Below are 22,227 nucleotides of genomic sequence, written 5' to 3' on the forward strand. Positions count from 1 at the left end.
GTGGAGAACTACCGTAGAACTTGTTGAAATTGGTTTGCATGATTGGTCTCTCTAAGGTCTAGATATTTTCTGGTAAAAGTGTTTGAGCAACAAGGAAGACAGTGTAGAGTTTTATAATGCTTGCAACATGTTCTTATGTAAGTTTTGTTGTACCGGTTCATACTTGTGTTTGCTTCAAACAACCTTGCTAGCCAAAGCCTTGTACTGAGAGGAAATGCTTCTCGTGCATCCAAAACCTTGAGCCAAAACCTATGCCATGTGTGTCCACCATATCTACCTACTATGTGGTATTTACTGCCATTCCAAGTAAATACTTCATGTGCTACCTTTAAACAATTCAAAAGCTATCATCTCTTATTTGTGTCAATGTTTTATAGCTCATGAGGAAGTATGTGGTGTTTTATCTTTCGATCTTGTCATTTACTTTTGACAGACTTTCACAATGGACTAGTGGCTTCATCCGCTTATCCAATAATTTTGCAAAAAGAGCTGGCAACGGGGTTCCCAGCCCCAATTAATTAACTTTCATTAATAATTCTCTTCACGTGTTTTGCCCTGATTCATCAGTAAGCAACTTAAATTTGCAAATAGACACTCCTCCATGGTATGTGAATGTTGGAAGGCACCCGAGGATTCGGTTAGCCATGGCTTGTGTAAGCAAAAGGTTGGGGGGAGTGTCATCTAATAAATAAAACAAAAGTACATGTGTAAACAAAAGAGAAGAGGGATGATCTACCTTGCTGGTAGAGATAACGTCCTTCATGGGAGACGCTCTTGAAAGTCTGGTTGGCGAGGTAGTTAGAGTACCCACTACCATTCGTTGACAACAACAAACACCTCGCAAAACTTTACTTTTATGCTCTCTATATGATTTCAAAACTTAAAAAGCTCTAGCACATGATTTTATCCCTGCTTCCCTCTGCGAAGGGCCATTCTTTTACTTTTATGTTGAGTCAGTTTACCTAATTCCTTCCATCTTAGGAGCAAACACTTGTGTCAACTGTGCATTGATTCTTACATACTTGCTTATTTGCATTCATCATATTACTTTGTGTTGACAATTATCCATGAGATATGCATGTTGAAAGTTGAAAGCAACTGCTGAAACTTAAATCTTCCTCTGTGTTGCTTCAATGCCTTTACTTTGAATTTATTGCTTTATGGGTTAACTCTTATGCAAGACTTTTGATGCTTGTCTTGAAAGTACTATTCATGAAAAGTTTTGCTATATGTTATCTATTTGTTAGCAACTATAGATCATTGCCTTGAGTCACTTCGTTCATCTCATATGATTTGCAATAGTATGATTAAGATTATGTTGGTAGCATGTCACTTCAGAAATTATTCTTTTTTATCGTTTACCTACTCGAGGACGAGTAGGAACTAAGCTTGGGGATGCTTGATACGTCTCCAACGTATCCATAATTTCTGATGTTCCATGCTTGTTTTATGACAATACCTACATGTTTTGCTCACACTTTATAATGTTTTTATGCGTTTTCCGGAACTAACCTATTAACAAGATGCCACAGTGCCAGTTGCTGTTTTCTGTTGTTTTTGGTTCCAAAAAGGCTGTTCGGGCAATATTCTCGGAATTCGACGAAACGAAGACCCAGCATCCTATTTTTCCCGGAAGACCCCAGAACACCTGAGGGGGCCAGAGGGGAGGCCCAGGGGCCCCACACATGGTGCTGGCGCGGCCCAGGGGGGGGCGCCGCCCTGTTGTGTGGCGGCTCCGTACCCCCTCTGACTCCGTCTCTTCGCCTATATAAGCCCTTTCGACCTAAAAACGGATACCGATTGACAAAACTCCAGAAAGACTCCAGGGGCGCCGCCGCCATCGCGAAACTCCAATTCGGGGGACAGAAGTCTCTGTTCCGGCACCCTGCCGGGACGGGGAAGTGCCCCCGGAAGCCATCTCCATCAACGCCACCGCCTCCATCATGCTCCGTGAGTAGTTCCCCCATGGACTACGGGTTCTAGCTGTAGCTAGTTGGTATTCTCTCCCCCATGTACTTCAATACAATGATCTCATGAGCTGCCTTACATGATTGAGATTCATCTGATGTAATCGGTGTTGTGTTTGTTGGGATCCGATGGATTGTTACATTATGATTAGTCTATCTATAAAGTTTGTGAAGTTATTGTTGCTGCAATCTTGTTATGTTTAATGCTTGTCACTAGGGCCCGGGTGGCATGATCTTAGATTTAAGCTCTATACTTACTGCTTAGATTGTATCTACAAGTTGTTTGCACATGTCTATGTCCGGAACCCGAGGCCCCAAAGTGACAGAAATTGGGATAACCGGAGGGGAAGGCGTAGGTATGAGGATCACATGTTTTCACGGAGTGTTAATGCTTTGCTCCGGTGCTCTATTAAAAGGAGTGCCTTAATTTCCAGTAGATTCCCTAGAGGCCCGGCTGCCACCGGCTGGTAGGACAAAAGATGTTGTACAAGTTTCTCATTGCGAGCACGTATGACTATATATGGAAAACATGCTTACATGATTAATAATCTTGATGTTCTGTCTTAATGCTATTTCAATCCTATCAATTGCCCAACTGTAATTTGTTCACCCAACACTTGTTATTGGAGAGTCACTACTAGTGTAGATAGCTGGGAACCCCGGTCCATCTCTCATCATCATATACTCGTTCTACATGTCATTGGAAGTAGTATCGACTATTTTCTGGTGACATTGCTCTCATATTACTGCTACTGCTGCTGTGTTACTGTTACTATTGCTCTCATATTACTGCTGCTTTCACATCACCCCTGTTACTAGTGCTTTTCCAGGTGCAGCTGAATTGACAACTCAGTTGTTAAGGCTTATAAGTATCCTTTACCTCCCCTTGTGTCGAATCAATAAATTTGGGTTTTACTTCCCTCGAAGACTGTTGCGATCCCCTATACTTGTGGGTTATCAGTCTCCTCTACCGAATCCTCAAATATTGTGAAGTTTGAGTGGGGGAGTGGAGAGATCTAGGAGATTTAGGGTGTGTTTGGCAGCCCGTATCAACCCAGAATTTCCCATCTCAACAGAGATATTTGGTCATACCTATGTTTGTTAGCCCGGGTGAACACAGATGGGCTATGCCCACCTCATACAGAAAATGCCCTCAGCCTGGCCCGGTTGTGAAGCTCAAATCGAGCTTCACAACCCAGCCAAGCTGAGTCCATCCCGCAAACGTCCTCGGAGCCCCACCAGCGAACCCCCAGACCACAGCCCGGCCTCCTCATTTTCTCTCGAACGAAAGGAACACGGAAACTGGTCGCTCCCGTGCCCCTCCCATGGCCGTCGCCCGCCACCACCCCCTGGCCGCCGGCCGCCGCCACCCCCTCCCCTGGCCTCCCTGGACGCCGCTCGCCGCCCGCCGCTGCCCCCTGTCCGGCGCCAGCCGTCCACCGGACGCCGCCCGCCGCTGCCTCAGCGGCGCCGGCCGTCCCTCGGACGCCGACTGCAACCGTACATCGCAGTCACCGGCGCCGTCGCGCTGGACCACCACGCTGCTCGGCAGGACGCGCCTCAGCTCCAGACCGTCGGACGGACGCGCCTCAGCAGGCCCCGCATCGGCCCTTCCTCCTCCCGCGCCGGACAGAGGCAGCAAGCCCGCTGCCGACGAGCCACCGCCCCACGGCCCTCCTCCCGCCCTCCTCCCGCAACCCCCGGCGCCCCACGGCCCTCCGACCACCATCGCTGGCGCCCCATGGCCCGTCATCGCCGGCGATCTGGTCCCAGCATGGCTGAGGGCCTGATTGCTTTTTAGTTGTTTTGTTTAAGGTCTTTAGTGCAAGAGTTTGGACCTCTTTGTTATTTCTTAGGTTTTGGGCAAATCTCCACCCATACGGTTACCAAACAAAGTATCACTTTGAATTCTCCCAACGCATACAAGCTAACAAACACACCAAAAAATTCTAAGTCAGCTTGTATAGGGTGAGATATCTCAAGTGAGAATGTAAATCTGAAATGGCACGGGCTACCAAACACACCCTTAAGCTCTAGCAATGGAGTTCAAGAAGATGTGCAAGAAGGGTTGACTCCATTGGGGAAGAAGGGGCCTTTTTATACCCCCTGGAAATCCTGCCATTGGAGGCTCCATGGCCGGTAGTACCGGCGAGGTTGGGCCGGTACTACCGGAACTTGCCGACCTGGCAGAACGACATCGAGCTGGGGAAGTGGCTATCGTGGGAGGGAGACCGGCACCAGCGGCCATGCCCGGGCGGTACCACCGGCCATGGTACCGGCCGCGCGACCAAGATTACTAGGAGCACCCCAGCTTCGGCGGTACCACGGGCGGCACCACCGGTGGCTGCCTGGCGGTGGTACCGGTCCACCACGAGCAGTACGACCGGCCAAGGCTCCCCACGCGCCCAGCCTCCTTTTTTTTTCCTTTTCTTATCTTTCTTTTATTTATCTATTTTCTTCTCATTTTTTTCTTCCATTCTTTGACATGAATGATGCACATAGAATTGCCCAGCTATAGCATCTTTGAATATAAATAATAAGTCCCACATGATTCTCTCATGTCATGAATCATCCATAGAGAGAAATAGCAAGACACACATGAAGCTCTTCAATCTTTTGGGCAATAATTCGACAATTATTATCATCAATAAAATCTTACAATTCTTATAAAAATATTTAGTTTAAACACAACAGTTGTCATCAACACCAAAACCACTTAAGGAGATATGTTATTTCAATCCCCCCTTTTTGATTCTTGATGGCAACATAATGATTTGCATAATAATTGAATTTAAGCACAATCTATAAAATGTAGATAAGCTCCCCCTAGACATGTGCATCTATTTAAAATTTCATTAGAATACAAAGAGCACATCATCTAGGATCAATACTCTCTAATATTTTATAGACTAACCAACAAGTGCAAGATACAAAGAGTAACAATCATATTCATAACTTGCACTAAGTAAAGACATATCATATATGAGTAAAGACAAGTGCTGAGATTAGAGATCATACCACAAGTAGTTTCCACTTAGTCTTTACCATATATAGATAGATAGATAGCATATGTCTCACACATAGATAAGGTTCATAAAACATAATGAAAGAGTTCACAACACCTAATAGTCATAAGTCACAAGCATAAAGAGTCAAAGAAAACGCAAGCTTGTGACTTCCCATGCAAGTCCCGTGAGCAATCTAATAGAACTCTTCTCCCCCTTTGGCATCAAGACGCCAAAAAGTTTGAAGAGCGATGCTAGCGTTCCGTGAGTCACAAAGGAAGTCCTCAACATCGTCGTAGTGAGAAGGGTCGGCACTGTGAGAGGGTCCGACTTCACCATCAGACCACTGACTATGAGAAGAGATCCACTGCGGCTTAGGACTGATATTTTCTTGAGACCCTGGAGGAGACACTTCCAATTCTAGCTTCCTCATGATGCTCTTCTGGCGCTGTCGAGCTTTCTTCTCGGCCACATATGCGTCATACATGCGCTCCTGGATATCCAGTTGGAGACAGCAGGTCTTCTTCACTTTGATCTTGAGCATCTTGTACCAAGATGGCTCGTGCATAGGGTCATACATGGAGTTGGGAGGTGGCTCAAGTAGATGAAGCCGCCCAGATGCAGTCGCCGCCGCTGCCACCGTCGCCGTCCGGAGATACGTGCGCCTCTTACCTGCTTGCCGACGGGGTAGAAATAGGCGATGGGGCGCGGCAGTAGGCGACGAAATCCTTTCCGCCTCTTTTCGCTTTTCGCCGATGTGCGCCGCAGCTCCCGCCATCTCCACCCTCGTCTCCGCGTGTGTGCTGAAGATTCGCTTTTGCATCAGCCGCGTTCCAGATTTGCCTGCACCGCGGGGAACTGCCGAACCGTGCGTTCCTCCATAGCCTAGCCCGATGGTGTTTTGAAAACCGATTCATACAACAACGTCGTTTAGATTAGATAACCAAGCAAACCGAAAATTGCTGGGGGCGATGTGAGCCCAACGACTAGGCTACCAAACGCCCCTTCCTTCACCCGATTATCGCTCGCCCTGGTCTTCCTGGGTCCTCTGTGACTAAATGCTGGTATAAGTAGTCCTCCTCCTTCCCCTGCTTCCTCACCAAAACCAAAGCACCGCCGAATCCTCAATCCTCCCGCTTCCGCAGCACCTTGCCTCCTCCTCCGCCCAAACCCTAGCCCGCCGCCGCCGTCTCGCACCCACCGCCGGCTGCCGCCCGCCGCTCGCCGCCCTCCCCTTGCGTTGCGGCATTTCCACGAGCACCTCGCGCGCCTCTCCCCTCCCCTCCGCGCCGCGGCAGTTCGGCGTTTCCGCGCGCCCTTGCGATGGCTCGCGGCCTACGAGCCATGGTCCGGGAGGCTCTAGACCTCCACACCGCCGGCCAGAACGACGAGGCGCTGGCCTGCGCCACCGTGCTCGCCCGGGCCAACCCGGACTCCGCGCTCGCCCTCAACCTCCTCGGCACCCTCCACGTGCACGCCGCCACCGTGGCGTGGAACGAAAGGGCCCCCGGCGACGACGAGGCTGCCGCCAAGTTGGAGGCGTCTCACCACCGCGATGCCCTCGACGCCTTCTCCGCCGCTGCGCGCATCGCGCCCAACTGCGTCATGACCGGCATCTACCGCGCCCAGGCGCTCACCGCCAACCAGCGGTTCACGGACGCGATGATGGAGCTATTCCGCGTCCTCTCGACCACCGACAACCACGCCGACCCGGCGGTGAACCACGTGGGCTACGACGTTACCGGAGGCAACACCGCCAAGTCGAGGAAGGCTGACGCTGTGCGCAAGGCCGGCGACATCATGCAGGACTTGACGCGCATGATCAACAACGACATTGTGCCCGTACAGGCCGCCAGGTGCCTCCGCGAGGACGCCACTGCTGATCAAGTGCGAGCGCGTATGAAGCTTCTCGCCGAGACCTATCCTTACTCGTCGCGCGCCCAATTGTTCCGCGTACACGTGGAATTGGAGCAAGTCCGTGCCCTCGACCAGGGATTTCTCAGGAAGGGGCTTCTGCGCGGCGTTCTCGCCCTGATTTCTCAAGCGGCGGGTAACTTCGACCGCTCGCCCCTGATTGCCTTGTTCCACGCCAAGGTCTTGTTCGCCCTGGATGATTTTGATGGAGCGGAGAGAGAGTGCCGCCGAGCACTTCGCATCGAGGAGCCGAATGACCCCAGGTGGGACGACATACCTCCTGCTCTATCTGTTCCCGGCGCAGATTACGAATCCAGAGTATCTTCTGTCAAGAGACAGCTCCGTATCTTGCTCAAGCGGATCATAGTTGTGGCTGCCGTATGCTGGAGCTCTATCCAAACCACGCAACAGGGCGACAGGGTTGACAGGGTCATATCACTGAGGATTGACAAGATGAAGGAGCACTATGATGGAATCGACAAGTCGGCGGCCAAGACCATATCTGATGTACTGCGCTTTCTCCAGAGTCAGAGTTCATGGAGTTTCTTTGTTTGCCCCAATACCAGTTGTAATGGAAAAAAGTTTTCGGACACTGAATCGCTCTGGGTACACATGCGCAAGAAGCACCGAGATGAGCTCTGGGATAAGCTGCAGTCAGTCTTAGGTTCAGATCTCTATGAAAATGCAGCAAACGATGATGATCACCCGTTTGATGCGATAACTCTCCGTCAAGATTCAGACAAGCATGACATCTTCCATTTACCAATGGTGCAACCTATGTTTGAATCCTTGCTCCTTTCACCATCTGTTGGAATCCAAGCAGAACCCCTTGCTGAAATGCGACAAAGGAAATGCACAGAAGGAGCTGATATCATTGCGGATATCAAGAAGAAGCTGAGGATGTTGCCTAAAGATGAACTTAGCACCAAGGTCTGGCACTTTTACATCACATGGTTTCAGTTTAGCATTCTTCCTTGTTTCGTTGTTCCGCTGATAGTAATGTTTATCAGCTAATGATTGACGTGGTTTCAAACTGCAGTATGAGGAGTTGTGTTTCACAATACATGACTTGTGGCTTAAGTTCCTCAAAACTTCTGCTCTGGATCATCGTGAAGTCATCCTTCCCCTTGCAAGATCATTCCAATGGGTTCGTTAACATATGAAATGCTTGATTTCTACAGCTACATTCTTTTTTTTGCTCAATTTCTCGCATTGTGTGCTAACTGATAACCATCTTTGCAGATACAAATGAAAAATTCGATTGCTCTTAGCGCAAAGGATCTTGGTAGGTTCATTGGGGATGCCGATATAGACATTATGCCCAGTAAAGTTCCTGCTGCCCCTGACAGGAATGTTTCTGTGGTACACGCCAGCAATATTGACAACCCAAGTGGTGAAAACCTACAGGCAGAAAACTTGCAGGTTATTTTGTTTACCTTTACGACTTGTACTGAAACTGTTTCTGTGGTACAGTTCCTAAGATGTGTTAATTTATCTGCTTAAAGCTGAAGCTAACATGGTGAAATTGTTTACAGCCTTTGTGCTCAGACGAGACACTTAAGGATGGTGAAAAATGTGAAGAAAGGTACAAAATAGGCAAACCCTTAATATTATGGCTGTCAGGTTTACTCTTTCTATAAAGTTCTGGTTACTTCTGTACTTGGCTCTGCAATGACTATCACCATATAGATGTCTTATTTTGATTGTCTGCACATTGGATGTTGTAGCCAGTAGACAGTATCACTGACTGCGATATTTACCTGTGCTTTCAATAAATCCCATTAGTATCTAATGGTTGACCTGAGTTCAGTTATGAAAACGGCAACTGATGAGTTCAGTTATGACCTGAGTTCAACTAAAGAAAATAATTAATTTTAGAGTTCAGTTATGTTCTTCTCAAATTTTTGCATCTGCTATATACAGATAGACTACAGAAAACTCAACTAGGCTGTTAAACTTCCCTCCTTTTTCTGAACTACGCAAGGAAGCTCACTTGTTTCACTAATGATGCAGTGAGGTTCATGTTGTAGATAGCAATTCTGAGATCATGGTAGACCAAAGATCTACGGATCCACCAATTGACGTTCTTGCAGGAAGTGCAGAGGTGGAACTTGAAAAAAAAGGTGACATCTAGACAACATCTCTTGCCAGCACCCAAGTGATCATTGTTGTTCTTTTTTCTATGTCAAAAGGAGATTGTAATTACATTGCAAACCTTAAACATTAGTCCAGCTCAAAAAGTATTGCTTCCCACTATGTTCGCTGCACTTACCACATTGGTAACAATAAGGAGATCTTTAGTGTACCAGCACCCCTGTATGGAGCCCCTATTCGGCTTTTCATCATTGCATGCATTTAATACATGCCGATACAACACTCTACAGAAGTCACATATCTACTGTATTTTACCTGCAAAGTGTAATCATATCTACTATTCCCTGCAAATATAGTTAGCCATTTTACTACTAGTAAAAAGGGGTGTTTGCTGTTTTTGTTCACTTACATGGTCATCTGTTATAGCTTCTGAGAAACTCCTATCTTAGAGATGTCTTTTCTTTGTATACGTTGACTATCTGTATGTCTAAGTCTAGCTAACGTTTGGGACACTTGCATTTTTTTATTTCCTCAAACAGATAGGCCCGAGGAAGCCAACTGTTCATACAACAATGATGGAGATAAGAGCAATGATCTTTCACTAGATCACCTTCCTCCAATTAGAACTCGTATTCATTTTGTCAGCAATGCTCAGAATGCTCAGAATGATCAAAGTCGTCCTAGATTTATACCCTTGGAGGGATGTTCTTCTAGTTATGCTTCACAGCTCCACATGGAACGTATGTTTCTCAGCATGAATGCATACCCATACCTCCATTGTAACTGCTACTGGAATTTCTGTGATACTTAGAAGTTTTTATCTTTTCAATGCTAGGAATTGTTGCATGTTACTGTGATGGCACATTTTATGTAGAGTAACATAATAATAAAGTGTGTACAATCTTCTTCTGTTATGAACTTATACATGCTAACCATCAAATATTTACTTAAATTGCAATAGCATGGAACACCTTTTGCACTTCATTTCCAGTTGTATGCTTGCGAGTCTTATTTCTGGGAATATCCAATAATCCAACTTGGGTATATTGCTCATAAAGTACTCTTGTTGTTTTATTAAATCGTATCCCAACTGTTCGTTTTGTGACCATACTGGTGAGTACTGACAGATGACCAGAGGTTAGGAAAGTTTCATTTCTTGCAGTCTAGTCTTCTCATATGGATATGCACTGCTATTTTACACTAGAAGCTGCAGCCAGTGTATTTATTCTGGCTAAACTTATAACCTACCATTTATCCTGTGATAACAACCCTTCACACTGTATCTCTGTAGGCTGGTTTGCTGCAACGGAGTTGTACAATGACCCAGATGTTTCCTCTGGTAAGCACTCATATTGCAATTACTTCTGCATTGCTCCATTGGAGCTGTTGAAGCGAACATAGAGTCCTTCATATTCAAGAACTGCCATAGACAAGTTGAAACTAGGACTATCTTACTATGTGTGGCAGTTCAATTCCTTTTCTGTAGTGTTAGTTCATGCTATACCAACTTGATAGTTTGCATTCTTGTGACATTACTACATAAAAAAAAAGTCCAATTTAGGCCCTCTCTCAGGGAAGTCTATTACAAACTATATAATCCTGTTAGCTTTAAAAATCTGTACAAATCACCCCTTGACTTTTGTTTTACAATATAGTTTTGCCACGTTGATTGCTTATGTAACCACGACCTGTCATGTACAAATTAAATAAAAAAAGTGATATTTCTGTACTCTGTAAGAGTAGAATTACTATAGAATTCTGAGCAGCATGTGCGGTTTATATCTCGAGGTATGTTTATATATGTAGGAATTGAAACATTAGGAGGTTTTCCTATGGGACACTTTGCAGTTAGGGCCTGTTCGGTTTAGGCCCCAACAAGCCATACCAAATCTTGGGCGTTACCAAAATTTTGGCGCAGGTTTCGTCAGCCCTCACCCCGCCCACGGATTGGCAAAAACGTGAACTGCGCGTGTGCAGGGTCCGCCGGGCTAGCCAATTTTGGGGCGTCCAACCAAACTATGTCAAATAGCATTGGCTTAGAACCAAACGTGCCCTTAGTTCCAAAGGAAAATTTCCATTCAGTCTAAACTCTTGGAAAATACTTTGCTTAAATAATCAAATATGTTCCTGTTACCCTAATTATATGCCTTTTAAAAAATGAAATATGTTCTGTAATTCCGCAAATAGTTCTTACAGTCTTGTACATGATATAGGAACTCCTAGCCCATCTGTGAAGGAAATGGCAAGCACCTCCAGCTGTCAAAAAAGTCTTAATGTATTCAACAAGATCAATGCGGATAAAGACCTGTCTATCTTGAGCCTAGTCATACGGGTAAGAGAAACTTGCATCTATTTATTCTATTTTTCATCTATCAGCTTATAATTTCTTATGTTTGCATGCAGTCATTGTGCAATCTGAGGCATTTCAGAGATAATTTTCTAACTGAGCCACTTGTATGGATCCCGTCTGCTGACAATGTCTGCATAGCTCAGCAATTTTATGAAATTTTCACTTCTTGGGAGAAAAATGACTACCACTTAACGGATGTTGTACTGACTTACATGAAGACCCTTCTCTGTGGAGTAGATTGCACCATTTTTTCTGAAAAGGTATACACCTTAGTCGCCATCTTGTATATATTTGCATGATCATTCTGTCGATTTTTTTAATTAAATGTTAGTTTACCACATGAAAGCAGAGTCTGGGATCCGATTTGGTTCTGATGTTACCTTCAGATTATTTTATTTGTATGTGACATTTCTTAATATGAGGGGATTTTGGAGCTTTGCGACTATTTTTAACAATACATAGATGACAGATGTAGTACTTCTTACACTAGAATGGGAAAATGCTGGTACGTTATGGTATATTCTTTGTTGTCTAAGCTCTACCAGTCTTTGTTTTTGTTTGTTGTGTTATCTGTAAAGTATTGAACTACATCTGCATTCTGCTTTAGTTCTATTTGATTATATGATGCACATTTGTGTCTTCACAAGGTAACCTTGTGAATCAATTTCCAGTTGCAGGTTGGGTCAAATTTTGCTTCTGAGATTGCGGCCACAATTCTCATTGGATTGCATATGTCAGAAACTTGTTCACGTTTTAGTTTAAACAAGGAGACGGAGATCACGTGCGGAGATTGCATATGCCCAACACATAAACTTTTTGGGATCAAATTCAATGTGCAAATGAGCTGCGAGTGTGGGAAGTGTTCTGGCGAATACCCATATACCGCACTTTTCCATAAACTTGATGCTGGTTCACCTCAAACAACAAAGGTATGCTGTATGCACTACATTTTATGTCTGGCCAAGGTTGTATACGTGGATACCCAACAGTATTCTAGCAAGTAGGAGATGTTGACTAGAGGTTATCATTGTCGTTGTGCAGATCAAGTCCTTTGCAGAGCTTCCAGTTCTATTGGATGAACAGTTTTGTGAGGACAACAAATGCAAGGATTGTGGAATTATGCTGAATATTGATCTGTTGCTTTCAAACGCACCACATTTCTTTACAATAGGTAAAGTGGCTTGTCTCAAATAATAAGTTGCAATTTATGTAGCCATTTTTTGTGGCAAAACAGAAAATGACATTCCAGATGTATAACTCTTACCAGTTTCTGCAATACACCATATCTTGGAACCCCAGTCCAATATTACTACATGTGTACAATAATGAGTGTGACATGACTTCTTAACCTCGAATTAGTTTTCAAAAAATTGAATTGTGGAAAGACATTTGTCTTCATATTAAGGTTACTGGAAATTTCCTGCTGTGCTGGTTCAAGAGGCTTTTGCTGGATTTACAAATCGACATAGCTTGCAGTAGTTTGCACCAAAAATATTAATCATGATGCTTTATTTTGCTATTATTTTGCAGTTTTGAACTGGCTTGGTGGCAGTGAAAGCCAGGACACACTCTCTGAAGTCCTGGCTGGCATCACGTCTCCTGTTGACACTGGATTCTTTTGCAAAATTGCCGATTCTTCAACTATGTATACTGTCACCTCCATGGTACGTCCACAGCAAATTGTTATTTTCTCCTAAATTGGATTGTTATAAGAACTGAACAAATACTTCTATCAGCTATTTGGTATTGGTTGATACATTCATTGACCTGCAAATTTACAAGTTATGTTGATTATTGTTACTTCTTCCTTGGCTGTGGTTCGATGCTACGTCAATTTTGAGGTGTGCCCGATGCTTCTCATTATCAGCATAAATGTTGTGTTATACTCACAAATGGAGAGGAACCAAGTTTTTATTAGTGTAAGACTGAAGCAAGGCTCCTGTCATTGTGGAATAAAATGGAGCACGGTACTATATGGCACTGCCACCAGGTTCAAACTGACTAGGTTACCTTGACAATGCATTTCTGCTATATCTAAAGAATTGGATAATGGGTTTGACTATGATACGTCATAACTGAGTTGGTGATATCATTTAATTGCTTGAGGATATGTTTGCAAGTTGTCAAATTGTACCGATCTGTGGTATACGTTCTCCTGTCTACTTCATAGATATCAAAATATTTGAGAGATTCAACAGAAGAATTTTGACAAGAATCAACAGCATGTGTGATCCTAATGTTGCTAAGGTTTTTGTTAAAACTTCCAATTGATTGAACATTGGAGAACTATCATATCTAGGTAACCTGGTTGAACCTTGTAACCTCTGCTGCTCTCACACGTATATCTTGCAATATTTTCCGTCTCTTCTATTATAATAGGAAATGGTCTCATGAAATCACATGGAGTGTTTGCAGAACATAAGCTGGAGTAATCCTTTTTGTGCCTCTCTCTCTCTCTCTCTCTCCCTCTCTCTCTCTCTCTCTCTCTCTCTCTATGTTTTACTAGAGTCAGGCTCCAGCTGCTTTGAGTTTACTACAGGCGTACTGTAAGGTTGGTTTAATGCTCTGGTTACTTCATTTGCCTGCTTATATATGTGAGGATATTCATTGCTTGCAAGTACAATGCAACTTAGCATCCATCTTATGCCACATCGCAATCTTAACTCTTGCAGATTTGCTGTGCTGATGAGAGCTATGTCTGTTTTGCCCGCGACAACGAGGACAAGTGGCTCATATATGACTTTGAAACTGTCGAGGTAAGTGACTCATGAATCCTCAGTATTCTATCTTGTAGCCATTTGATTCTTACTTCTGGATTTGTTGATGTGAACACTCTCCATGCAGACAGTAGATACTTGGGAGCATTTGCTAGAACGTTTCAAGGACTGCAAGCTCCAGCCTCAAGTTCTATTTTTCGAGGTCATCAAGTAGACTGATGTATAGCTTTGCAGAATGCAAACCTCTGTCAGACGATTAGACCCAACTTTCGACCGATTTTCTTACTTGTTGTCACTATTTCGGTGTTTCTCGATGATTTGATTTCTCCATGGATTGGTCACTCACACATCGGATTGGATTTATATTTTTCATTGATCTTTGTGATGTTTTCTCTTTGGAACTGATGGATTATGCTTTTGGGCCTAATGCCCCATATAATGGCACCACGTCGTTTTATCTTAGCCACTGTAGCTCTGAAAGTATCATAATAAGGGATTATGAAAACAGGAATTTGGAGCGAAACCAGTGGAGGACTGGTTCATTTTTGTTGCGGTTTTTGTTTAAAACAACTAAATTTCCTTTTACAGATCTAAGCATTCAAGCAAGAAAATGTGATCCTACGTAGAAGAGAATGTTAATAGAGGAGTTGGTTGCAAGAAGTTCCGTCTTGTCCGGGTTTATCAGAATTAGTATGTATACTCGATGCAGCTTTCAGTTGGGTGCATTTGTTTCTTTTTGAATCCTGATACATTCCGATGTCTGTCTAAAATGAAAGTGTGTTAGCTTCCAGTCAGGCTTAACCCAGCACCCAGCATAGGTGCATAGGTTTGGATGTTTATGTGCATAGTTGGTCACTACAAGTGAGAATCCACTTCATCCCAAAAGCCAAACTGAAGGCAGGAGGGAAACTCCTTGTGCGTGACATAACCTGAATAACCAAATTACTGGGCTAAACCTGAATAACCAAATTATCTTGACCACGCGGGTAGACATGGATTGGGCCGCATTCCCCGCCAGGTGGGGCCTAACTGAGCAAGGTCTTAATTAGAGCATCTTCAGTCGCGTCCAGTAAAGGGATTTGGGGCACACTAGAAGTTTGACCTCTCCGGCTGCGCGCCTCAAAGCCCTTTTCGGTCCGAGAGAATTCCTTATTTGACACTACTTAAAATTTCGGTTCCCTATTTGACACTAGAAAAAAATTTCTTCCCTATTTGACACTTGGTTTAAATTTTCTTCCTTATACGACACTTTAGTTCATTTAAACACTAACGGTGTTAAGTAGGGACATGAGAAGACTATTTTGCCCATGTGCATTATGTCAACAAAAAAAGTTATATAAGACAAAGGTATTGTCCTATAAGACATAATTGATCATGGTTTAATGACCAAATGAGACCCGTACACTTAGTCGGCCAGTCATGGAACATGGAAACGTTGAGTTAGAAGAAACCGGAGCATAATATATTTTTAGACTGTACAACATACTACACGTACAAGCAGCAGTGAAGGATTAACACCTACTAGTAACTATTTTTTTCCCCTGAAGACAACATTACAGCGCCAGATGACCAGGACGGCACGTGGCGACGCGCCTGACGGAAGTGCAACCCACACACGCACAAGCAATGGATTCTGGGTCTTCGCTGCTAGCGGCTCGCTCCTTCGCTTCTGCCTTGCTTAGCCGGCATATGACGCGCCTATTGTCGCCTCGCCGGCCGTCGTGGACTCGCGTCCTAGTTGTCCAGACACGAGCAGCACACGCAGCTCCATCGCGTGTGTCTGGCTCATTGGTTGTTCAGACACGAGTGGCATGGACAGCTCCATCCCCATCCTGTGTCCGTTGTTCTTTTCTTCCAGTGTTACATATCGATTGATGGTAGGGGTAAACTGCTCCAACAAAAACAAAACTAACGGTAGAGACTGACAGAAGTGACGGTAGTGTCATATAGGGAAAGAAATCAAGATTCAAGGTCAAATAGGGAAGCATTTTTTTTCTAGTATCAAATAAGGAATCAAACTTTTGGCTAGTGTCAAATAAGGAATTCTCTCTTTCGGTCCAGCGTGGCTCAATACGGTGTCCGGCGCCCTGAGCCTGTCCACACAGGGGACGTTACGGGGACGCTGGACAGAACGAAAATCCGGGGCGCGAGTGGTGGCTAGCATCGTCAGCCACACAGGTTGTAGCGCACCCGTCGCCTACCTCTGCCGAACACAAATCAATTTCCGTGCAGTGATGGTGCAACTTTCCTAGACGTGCAACGAGACGTCTCATCGTGCCTTGTCCTGCGTGCCGGTGTTAATGCGCGCTACCGCCCCTTCGCGTGCCTCCGGTGTATAAAACGGGGTGCTCGCTCTCGCCCCTCCCACACAACCCTAGCACCACACATCCACAACCTTAGCCGCCGCCACCCAACTTTCTCCACACACGCTCCATGGTGGCGCAGTCGCGACCACGGCAGGGGCAAGGGCGGTCATGTTGCATGCTCGCCGTCGCCCGAGGAAGAGGATTGCTCCTGCAACAAGTACTTCGAGTTCGTCGTCTTCATCAACGACGACCCTTTTGGCAAGAAGAAGCTCCCGGACACGTTCGCCGAATTTCTCGCCGGTCGGGTGTGACGCCCCGAAACCGGTACCATGAGGATTCTAGCGATCCCTCCGAAATCCGCACGATATCGATTCAGAGACGCCCTCCGACACGACGTGTGCGGAGAAGCGCACACGTGATGCCAGAGGAATTGCCACGAGCAGTAACATTACAACAGGTTTACAATAGAGCACACAAGAAACATATATTACAACAACGGCTCCAGCAAGTCAAGATACAAATATACAACTCAAGATCCAAATCATACAGAAGATCAAATACATCAGAGTATGGACAAGATACAAATTAGACTAAGAGTCCTGAAGATAAACGATGGTGTCCATAACCCTGTCCAGGCCAAGCCGGAAGGGTAACCTCGCTAACATCGTCTTCATCGAACATATCTTCATACTTGTTCGGTTATGTCCCAAAGTAGCAATAAGTACGGGTTCGTACTTAACAAGACTTCAAGACGTATAACTATTCTTCAACCAGTCGTCCTTTGTACTTGAGGCATGCATGGGACTTAGAGGATGCAAGAGGAACGTCATAGGTAATATGATGGGGTTAAGTGGCAGCGCGCAAGCACTAAAAACCTATAGAGACACTCTACAACATTCGTCTATCGGAGAAGGTGAGAGAGCGCATAAAGCTAACAGTTCTATACTCTGCAAACATAACACAACCGATGTGTTCCCCCCTTCGCTAAGGAAGTACTTACAAAGGCACCCACATGGTTGACAAGTTTTAACCAGTTATTATTTAAATTGTTCTATCTTACTACGCAAGTTATTAGTATTGAAACAACATGTGTAAGTTGTCTATAGTCGAGTCATACAGCTCCAAATCGTCCATAAACGCGGACACAGCTTATCGATAAGATTGTAACCCTGCAGGGGTGCCCAAATGTTCCCACACACACGATCGATCCAACCTGGCAAGGGTAAGATATCACGATTCGCACTCTCGTTCACTACAACAATGTCCAGGAAGCCATATCAAAGTTCGGCCGTGCTCCGAAGCGGACTTAGCTGTTTGCGTCTACGGCTTTCGGATGGAAACAGTGCCCGCAGGGTGAATCCATCTTCAGCAATACGTACCGGGCCTACGAGCGTGCAAGAGACAACGGGGTTACAAGGCACACGGCTTCCCCAAAAGTAACATCATATCATATGACCACAACGAAACAAGCTTGCACGCCCCGGGAGAAACAAACGTGACGAAAGTAATTGTGGCCACTAGACAAAGCTGTAGATTCCGGCAGTGGTCGAGGGGAGACCCGGTAAGAATACCCACGTGTGGTTAGAGCGCTCAGTCTCGGAACAGATAACAAGAACTCAGGTTCTAAGTTATAAAGAAACACAAGTGAGCCGTCATAAAATGATCAGCTGACCCATCGATGCCTCCGCTAAACAACTATTAACAGATATATCCATAAATCATGTGTCATGATCACCCAACAGATAACCCGATAAGATAGCGATAACGGTGACGAGATATAAACGACACTAGTATGCACTACGACTCGCAAGGCAGACCCGATAACCAAACAACAGTTGTAGGAGGGTGGTGGTGGCAATACGGGCTGCTTGAGGTAACACGTGGATAGGACACGTGACAAGAACGCAACTCAAGGCTAGCATAAGAGAGAAGGCAAAATAAAATAGGTGAGCGACTTCTGCAGAGACAGAAGTTTAGGAAATGCTTGCCTGTTAAAGATGGTCGAAGAACAGCCGAAGATCTTGTCTTATCTCACAACACCACTTCGTGATCCTATCCGGGAAGAAGCAAATGCTGGAACACACAACGTATGCAAGTCTTACTACTACGGATAAAGAACCGGCATGAGCAAGATGCAGTCATGCATGACATGGCAGCGATGATGCGATGCACTTATCCAATTTAAGCGGAGTCGGAACCCCGGACAAATAAATTAGAGTTAGAGTTGCATTTTCTACCGAAAAATTTAAGTGTTGATTGGCATGACACACCATGGCAGGGGTGTGCTACTTCAAATTTAAACGGAGCGGGAAAACCTTAGGTAGATATCCGAAATACTCCGCATATGATGTGAGGTGAAATGCACAAACTATCACGTCAAGACATGATGCGAGATGCAAACAGATGAGTGGATGGAATATTCATGTTCCTCATATTATTCTGATCAATTTTCATATAGAAAACATTTTATTCTGAGTTACAGATTAAAAGATATGAATTTAGCAAAATATATCATTTTCTGGAATTCCTGGAAAATCAGAGAGAGGGAAAACGTTTTATACCCAGTGGCCGACGCATGGGGTCAGGGAGTGCTGACGCGGCGCTGATTGGATGGAAGGGGCCCGGGTTGCTACTCTGAAGTTCCAGGGGGTTATGCTGAAAATCATCTGCGCCAGGGGTTGTGGGTTAGGAGGGAAAAGAAGAAGGATTTTGATGCAAAAGGGTTGCCAGATCTGGATCTGTGAACTTTTCTCACCGGATGAAATCTAGCCTGAGCGACGGCGAGATGTGCCTCAAGGTGTTTGATAAAGAGTCTTGCCGTATCCACTACCACAACGACTCTAGCGACGACAATCACAAAGAAGACTAGGGCCGACCTCTAGTCCAGGTTTTATGCCTTATCTTGGTGTTTCTAAGGTTTCTGTATGTTCTTCAGTAATCCGTTTCAATGTTTTTTTCATGTAAAAGCGACAAAGCATCTTCAAAATTATGAATACAACTTTAATTTTAAATATGAAATTGGTTTGGGATCAGGTTTGGAGAATGTGGCGGGAGAGGGATGCCACAAACGCGGCACCAAAATGCGGCGGTCTCCAAACGAATAATTCAGCGCTTTAACCAGACGTGGTTTGGAGGATGCGACTGAAAATACTCTTAGTGATATTCTTTCCACGTTCCTCTAAGCCGCTTGGATTTGCTGAAAGAACTATGTCAGGAACGCTACAGTACTGCTGACTTTGAACCATCAGATTGTAGACCAATGTTCAGGATTTGACGCTACAGTGAACTTCAGCAGTACGTCGCTAAGCTAACAGATTACAGACGAAAATGTTCAGAGAAGTTGATGTTGTCGGCATGGATCAGTCATACAATGACACAAATGCGAATTTTATTAGGCTGGACGAGATGCTGGGCTTCTAATCGTAATTAGTATTTCTCCCGAAGGGTCTGAGATGTTTCCACGTAGATCCTGGAGTCAATAGGCTAAGTACCCGTTTATTCTTAACTGTCAACAACCAGGTTTAAGGTGCTGTGGTGTAGTCGGTTATCACGTTTGCTTTACACGCAAAAGGTCCCCAGTTCGAGCCTGGGCAGCACCATAATATGCTGGTAATTTTGTAAACTTTGTTCACACCGTATGTACTCATGCTAGATTAGTTGTGTTTTGTTCGCTTAGTTTTCTGGCACCTCCCTCGTCACAAAAGAGTATCCCTTTTAACAGTCTGCATAGTAAACGCATGCACTGAAAACTTCGAACTGGGGAGATTTTGTCTCTTTGAGTTCTAAACTTCTAATTGTACAGTAAGCGTTCACAGTTACCTGAACTGGTATCTTGTCAATCAGTCGTAAGTAAGGTTCGGAGTGTATATCTCACAACCTACACGCTGAATTGGTAGCTTTCACTTTGAATCTGATCCCAAGACGGGAATGCCTTGCAGACAGAATGATTTCCTAATCAAAGGTTCAAAAGGCTTTGCCAAAGTCAAGAGCTGCTTGTTCTTGCTTGAGTCTCTGACAGGTTTGCTACTGCAACAGTGGCCTAGATGTCTTGTGTTTGCCACTGGAGAAAATGTGCAATGAAAATTAGTGTGATGGTTTCTACTTTCCATCATGTGTAAGAAAAGACACATACTTTATCTAAAAAAAAAGACACATACTTAACCTGTTTTTTAGGCAAATCTGACAAGAGAATATTATTGGAAATCCTGGCAATTGCCAAAATGACATCTAGGCCCACTGATGTACCCAGAAAATACTTATTTGCAATAACGTAAAGGTTATTTAGGAATTAGAATTTGCCATCAAATCTAATGGTGCCGTCAGAATGTACGCCTGAGCTTCAATCAGTTTTTGCAAAAACCAAATCTTGTCATCAGGACGTGACGTCGTCAAAGCAAGGCAGGGCAGCCCCACATTCGTGCCGGACTTTCCAAGACCGCAACTCCGCAAGGATGATCGTTTTGGAGAAAGAAAAAGAGTTTTCCCCTGCATTTTAAACTGATATATTCATCCAACCAGTATAATTACCGTGGCATGAAAAGGCGTAACCAGTATACTCCATGAACTCCTTGTTTTTGTCAGTAAAAAACTACAGTACTTGAATGGCAAGGGTGTTCTTTGAAACAACGCTTCTTGATCATTCTGGCATTAGCAGGTTTGTCAAGTTAACTGATTGTACTTATTCATAAGTGGTCTCTAAGTCATTATGTGCTCGTAAATTTTCGGATGGAAGTAATTTCCTTTTAAGCAAGTACTCCTATTGCGAAAATCACTTCAGCGGTGATTAGATTCCCTTCGGTTTGTAGCTAAGAGAAGCCTTTTCCTTCCTTTTGGTCTTTGATTTTTCGGTGTTTATTTTGTTTGGGTATACTATCATCAGTTTAATCACGTGCACTGAGTCCGCAAATTTGGATGTCTAATTAAAACGTAGAATATAGCCTAATTATTTATTTTTAGCCCATAAGGCACACACACACACAATAGTTGCTTTGTTGCAGCAAGGGAATGGAACTTTATAAACATGTGCAGTATTTCACTAAACCCTGCATTTTTTGCATAACCTTACAAAATACCACTTCTATAGAAATGTGTTCCATAGAACCACAATTTTGGCATGACATCAAATTGGTAATGATAGATATATTGTAATGGTGTATATATGTTTCTTTTCTAACAAACGAGGCAGACCTACATCAGCTAATGCACGCAACCAGATTTTATCAAAAATGACTTGTACATAGTCGCAAAAAAAGATGACTTGTACATTACAAAAGTCCACAATGGAGAGATAAAGAGGGCATATATTTATTTAAAATTGCCTAAATAGCCAATTACTTCATCGAATATCGCGTAAATTACATATACATACCACTTTTGAGGCACCGGTTTCAAGTTGGTACCATATTTGGTAATTTTAACAAGTGCAACTTCTGAGACATGTCGTAACAGATTGGTCGAATTCTTGTCTAACGGTGTTTTTACACGGTTCTGATTGCAAATGTGACAAGTGAGGCCCATTTGTAAGTGCTGAGTTGGCAGCATATGTGGACATAGAGCTGAGGTGGAGGTGGGGCCCACATGTCAGCCTCATCTATTTTTCCCTCTCCACTTACTCCTCTAAGCCATCCCCATCGTGCGCAGGTCGGGGCAAGCTAGGGCGACCACCGCGAGTGGCGCCGCCGTCCGCCGCGGATGAGGAAGAGGCGCACCGCCGCCGGAGCACCGAGCTTCTCCCTTGCCGCCGCCACCGCCGCAGCCATGCCCACGCCAGCCTCCACGTCCCAGCCCAGGAGGGCCTCCCCGTCACCACCCCTTCCCCAGCCACCGCGCCCAAGCCCAAGAACCTCGGCAGCGCGCAACGCCGCCGCCGCCCCC

At 44.7% G+C, this 22,227-nt stretch overlaps 2 protein-coding genes and 1 non-coding gene across 4 annotated transcripts in view; all 3 read left to right on the top strand.

Moving 5' to 3' along the window:
* LOC127299259 (uncharacterized) overlaps positions 1-14,374 on the top strand; it is a 30,672-nt gene extending 16,298 nt beyond the window's left edge. The window contains exons 1-8 of one of the 2 annotated variants that reach the window (XM_051329203.2): positions 10,004-10,319; positions 11,194-11,312; positions 11,384-11,590; positions 12,002-12,259; positions 12,372-12,501; positions 12,861-12,994; positions 14,003-14,086; positions 14,175-14,374. In XM_051329203.2, coding sequence (XP_051185163.2) covers positions 10,157-10,319; positions 11,194-11,312; positions 11,384-11,590; positions 12,002-12,259; positions 12,372-12,501; positions 12,861-12,994; positions 14,003-14,086; positions 14,175-14,261 — 1,182 coding nt within the window. In that variant the 5' untranslated portion in view covers positions 10,004-10,156 and the 3' untranslated portion in view covers positions 14,262-14,374. Of the gene's footprint in view, positions 1-10,003; positions 10,320-11,193; positions 11,313-11,383; positions 11,591-12,001; positions 12,260-12,371; positions 12,502-12,860; positions 12,995-14,002; positions 14,087-14,174 lie in introns of those variants that run through there. The other variant, XM_071819892.1, reaches the window with a different exon arrangement.
* LOC139830145 (uncharacterized) lies at positions 6,317-9,872 on the top strand. The gene is made up of 6 exons (XM_071820524.1): positions 6,317-7,816; positions 7,926-8,033; positions 8,129-8,308; positions 8,422-8,471; positions 8,900-9,009; positions 9,520-9,872. Exons 1-6 carry the CDS (start codon positions 6,317-6,319, stop codon positions 9,789-9,791), a joined length of 2,220 nt encoding a protein of 739 aa, XP_071676625.1. The 3' UTR covers positions 9,792-9,872.
* A 5,504-nt stretch (positions 14,375-19,878) lies between the features above and the next one.
* TRNAV-UAC (transfer RNA valine (anticodon UAC)) lies at positions 19,879-19,952 on the top strand. The gene has a single exon. It is a non-coding gene; the product is annotated as a tRNA-Val (tRNA).
* Positions 19,953-22,227: the final 2,275 nt, after the last annotated feature.

Source organism: Lolium perenne, chromosome 5 (assembly GCF_019359855.2).
Source record: "Lolium perenne isolate Kyuss_39 chromosome 5, Kyuss_2.0, whole genome shotgun sequence".
Classification (NCBI taxonomy): Eukaryota; Viridiplantae; Streptophyta; class Magnoliopsida; order Poales; family Poaceae; genus Lolium; species Lolium perenne.

Excerpts from the sequence above, each read along its gene's own strand:
- LOC139830145 (XM_071820524.1), top strand. The coding sequence starts at position 6,317 with ATGGTCCGGGAGGCTCTAGACCTCCACACCGCCGGCCAGAACGACGAG. Across the intron at positions 8,472-8,899 it reads GGTGAAAAATGTGAAGAAAG|TGAGGTTCATGTTGTAGATA; the intron begins GTACAAAATAGG and ends CTAATGATGCAG. Across the intron at positions 9,010-9,519 it reads GGTGGAACTTGAAAAAAAAG|ATAGGCCCGAGGAAGCCAAC; the intron begins GTGACATCTAGA and ends TTCCTCAAACAG.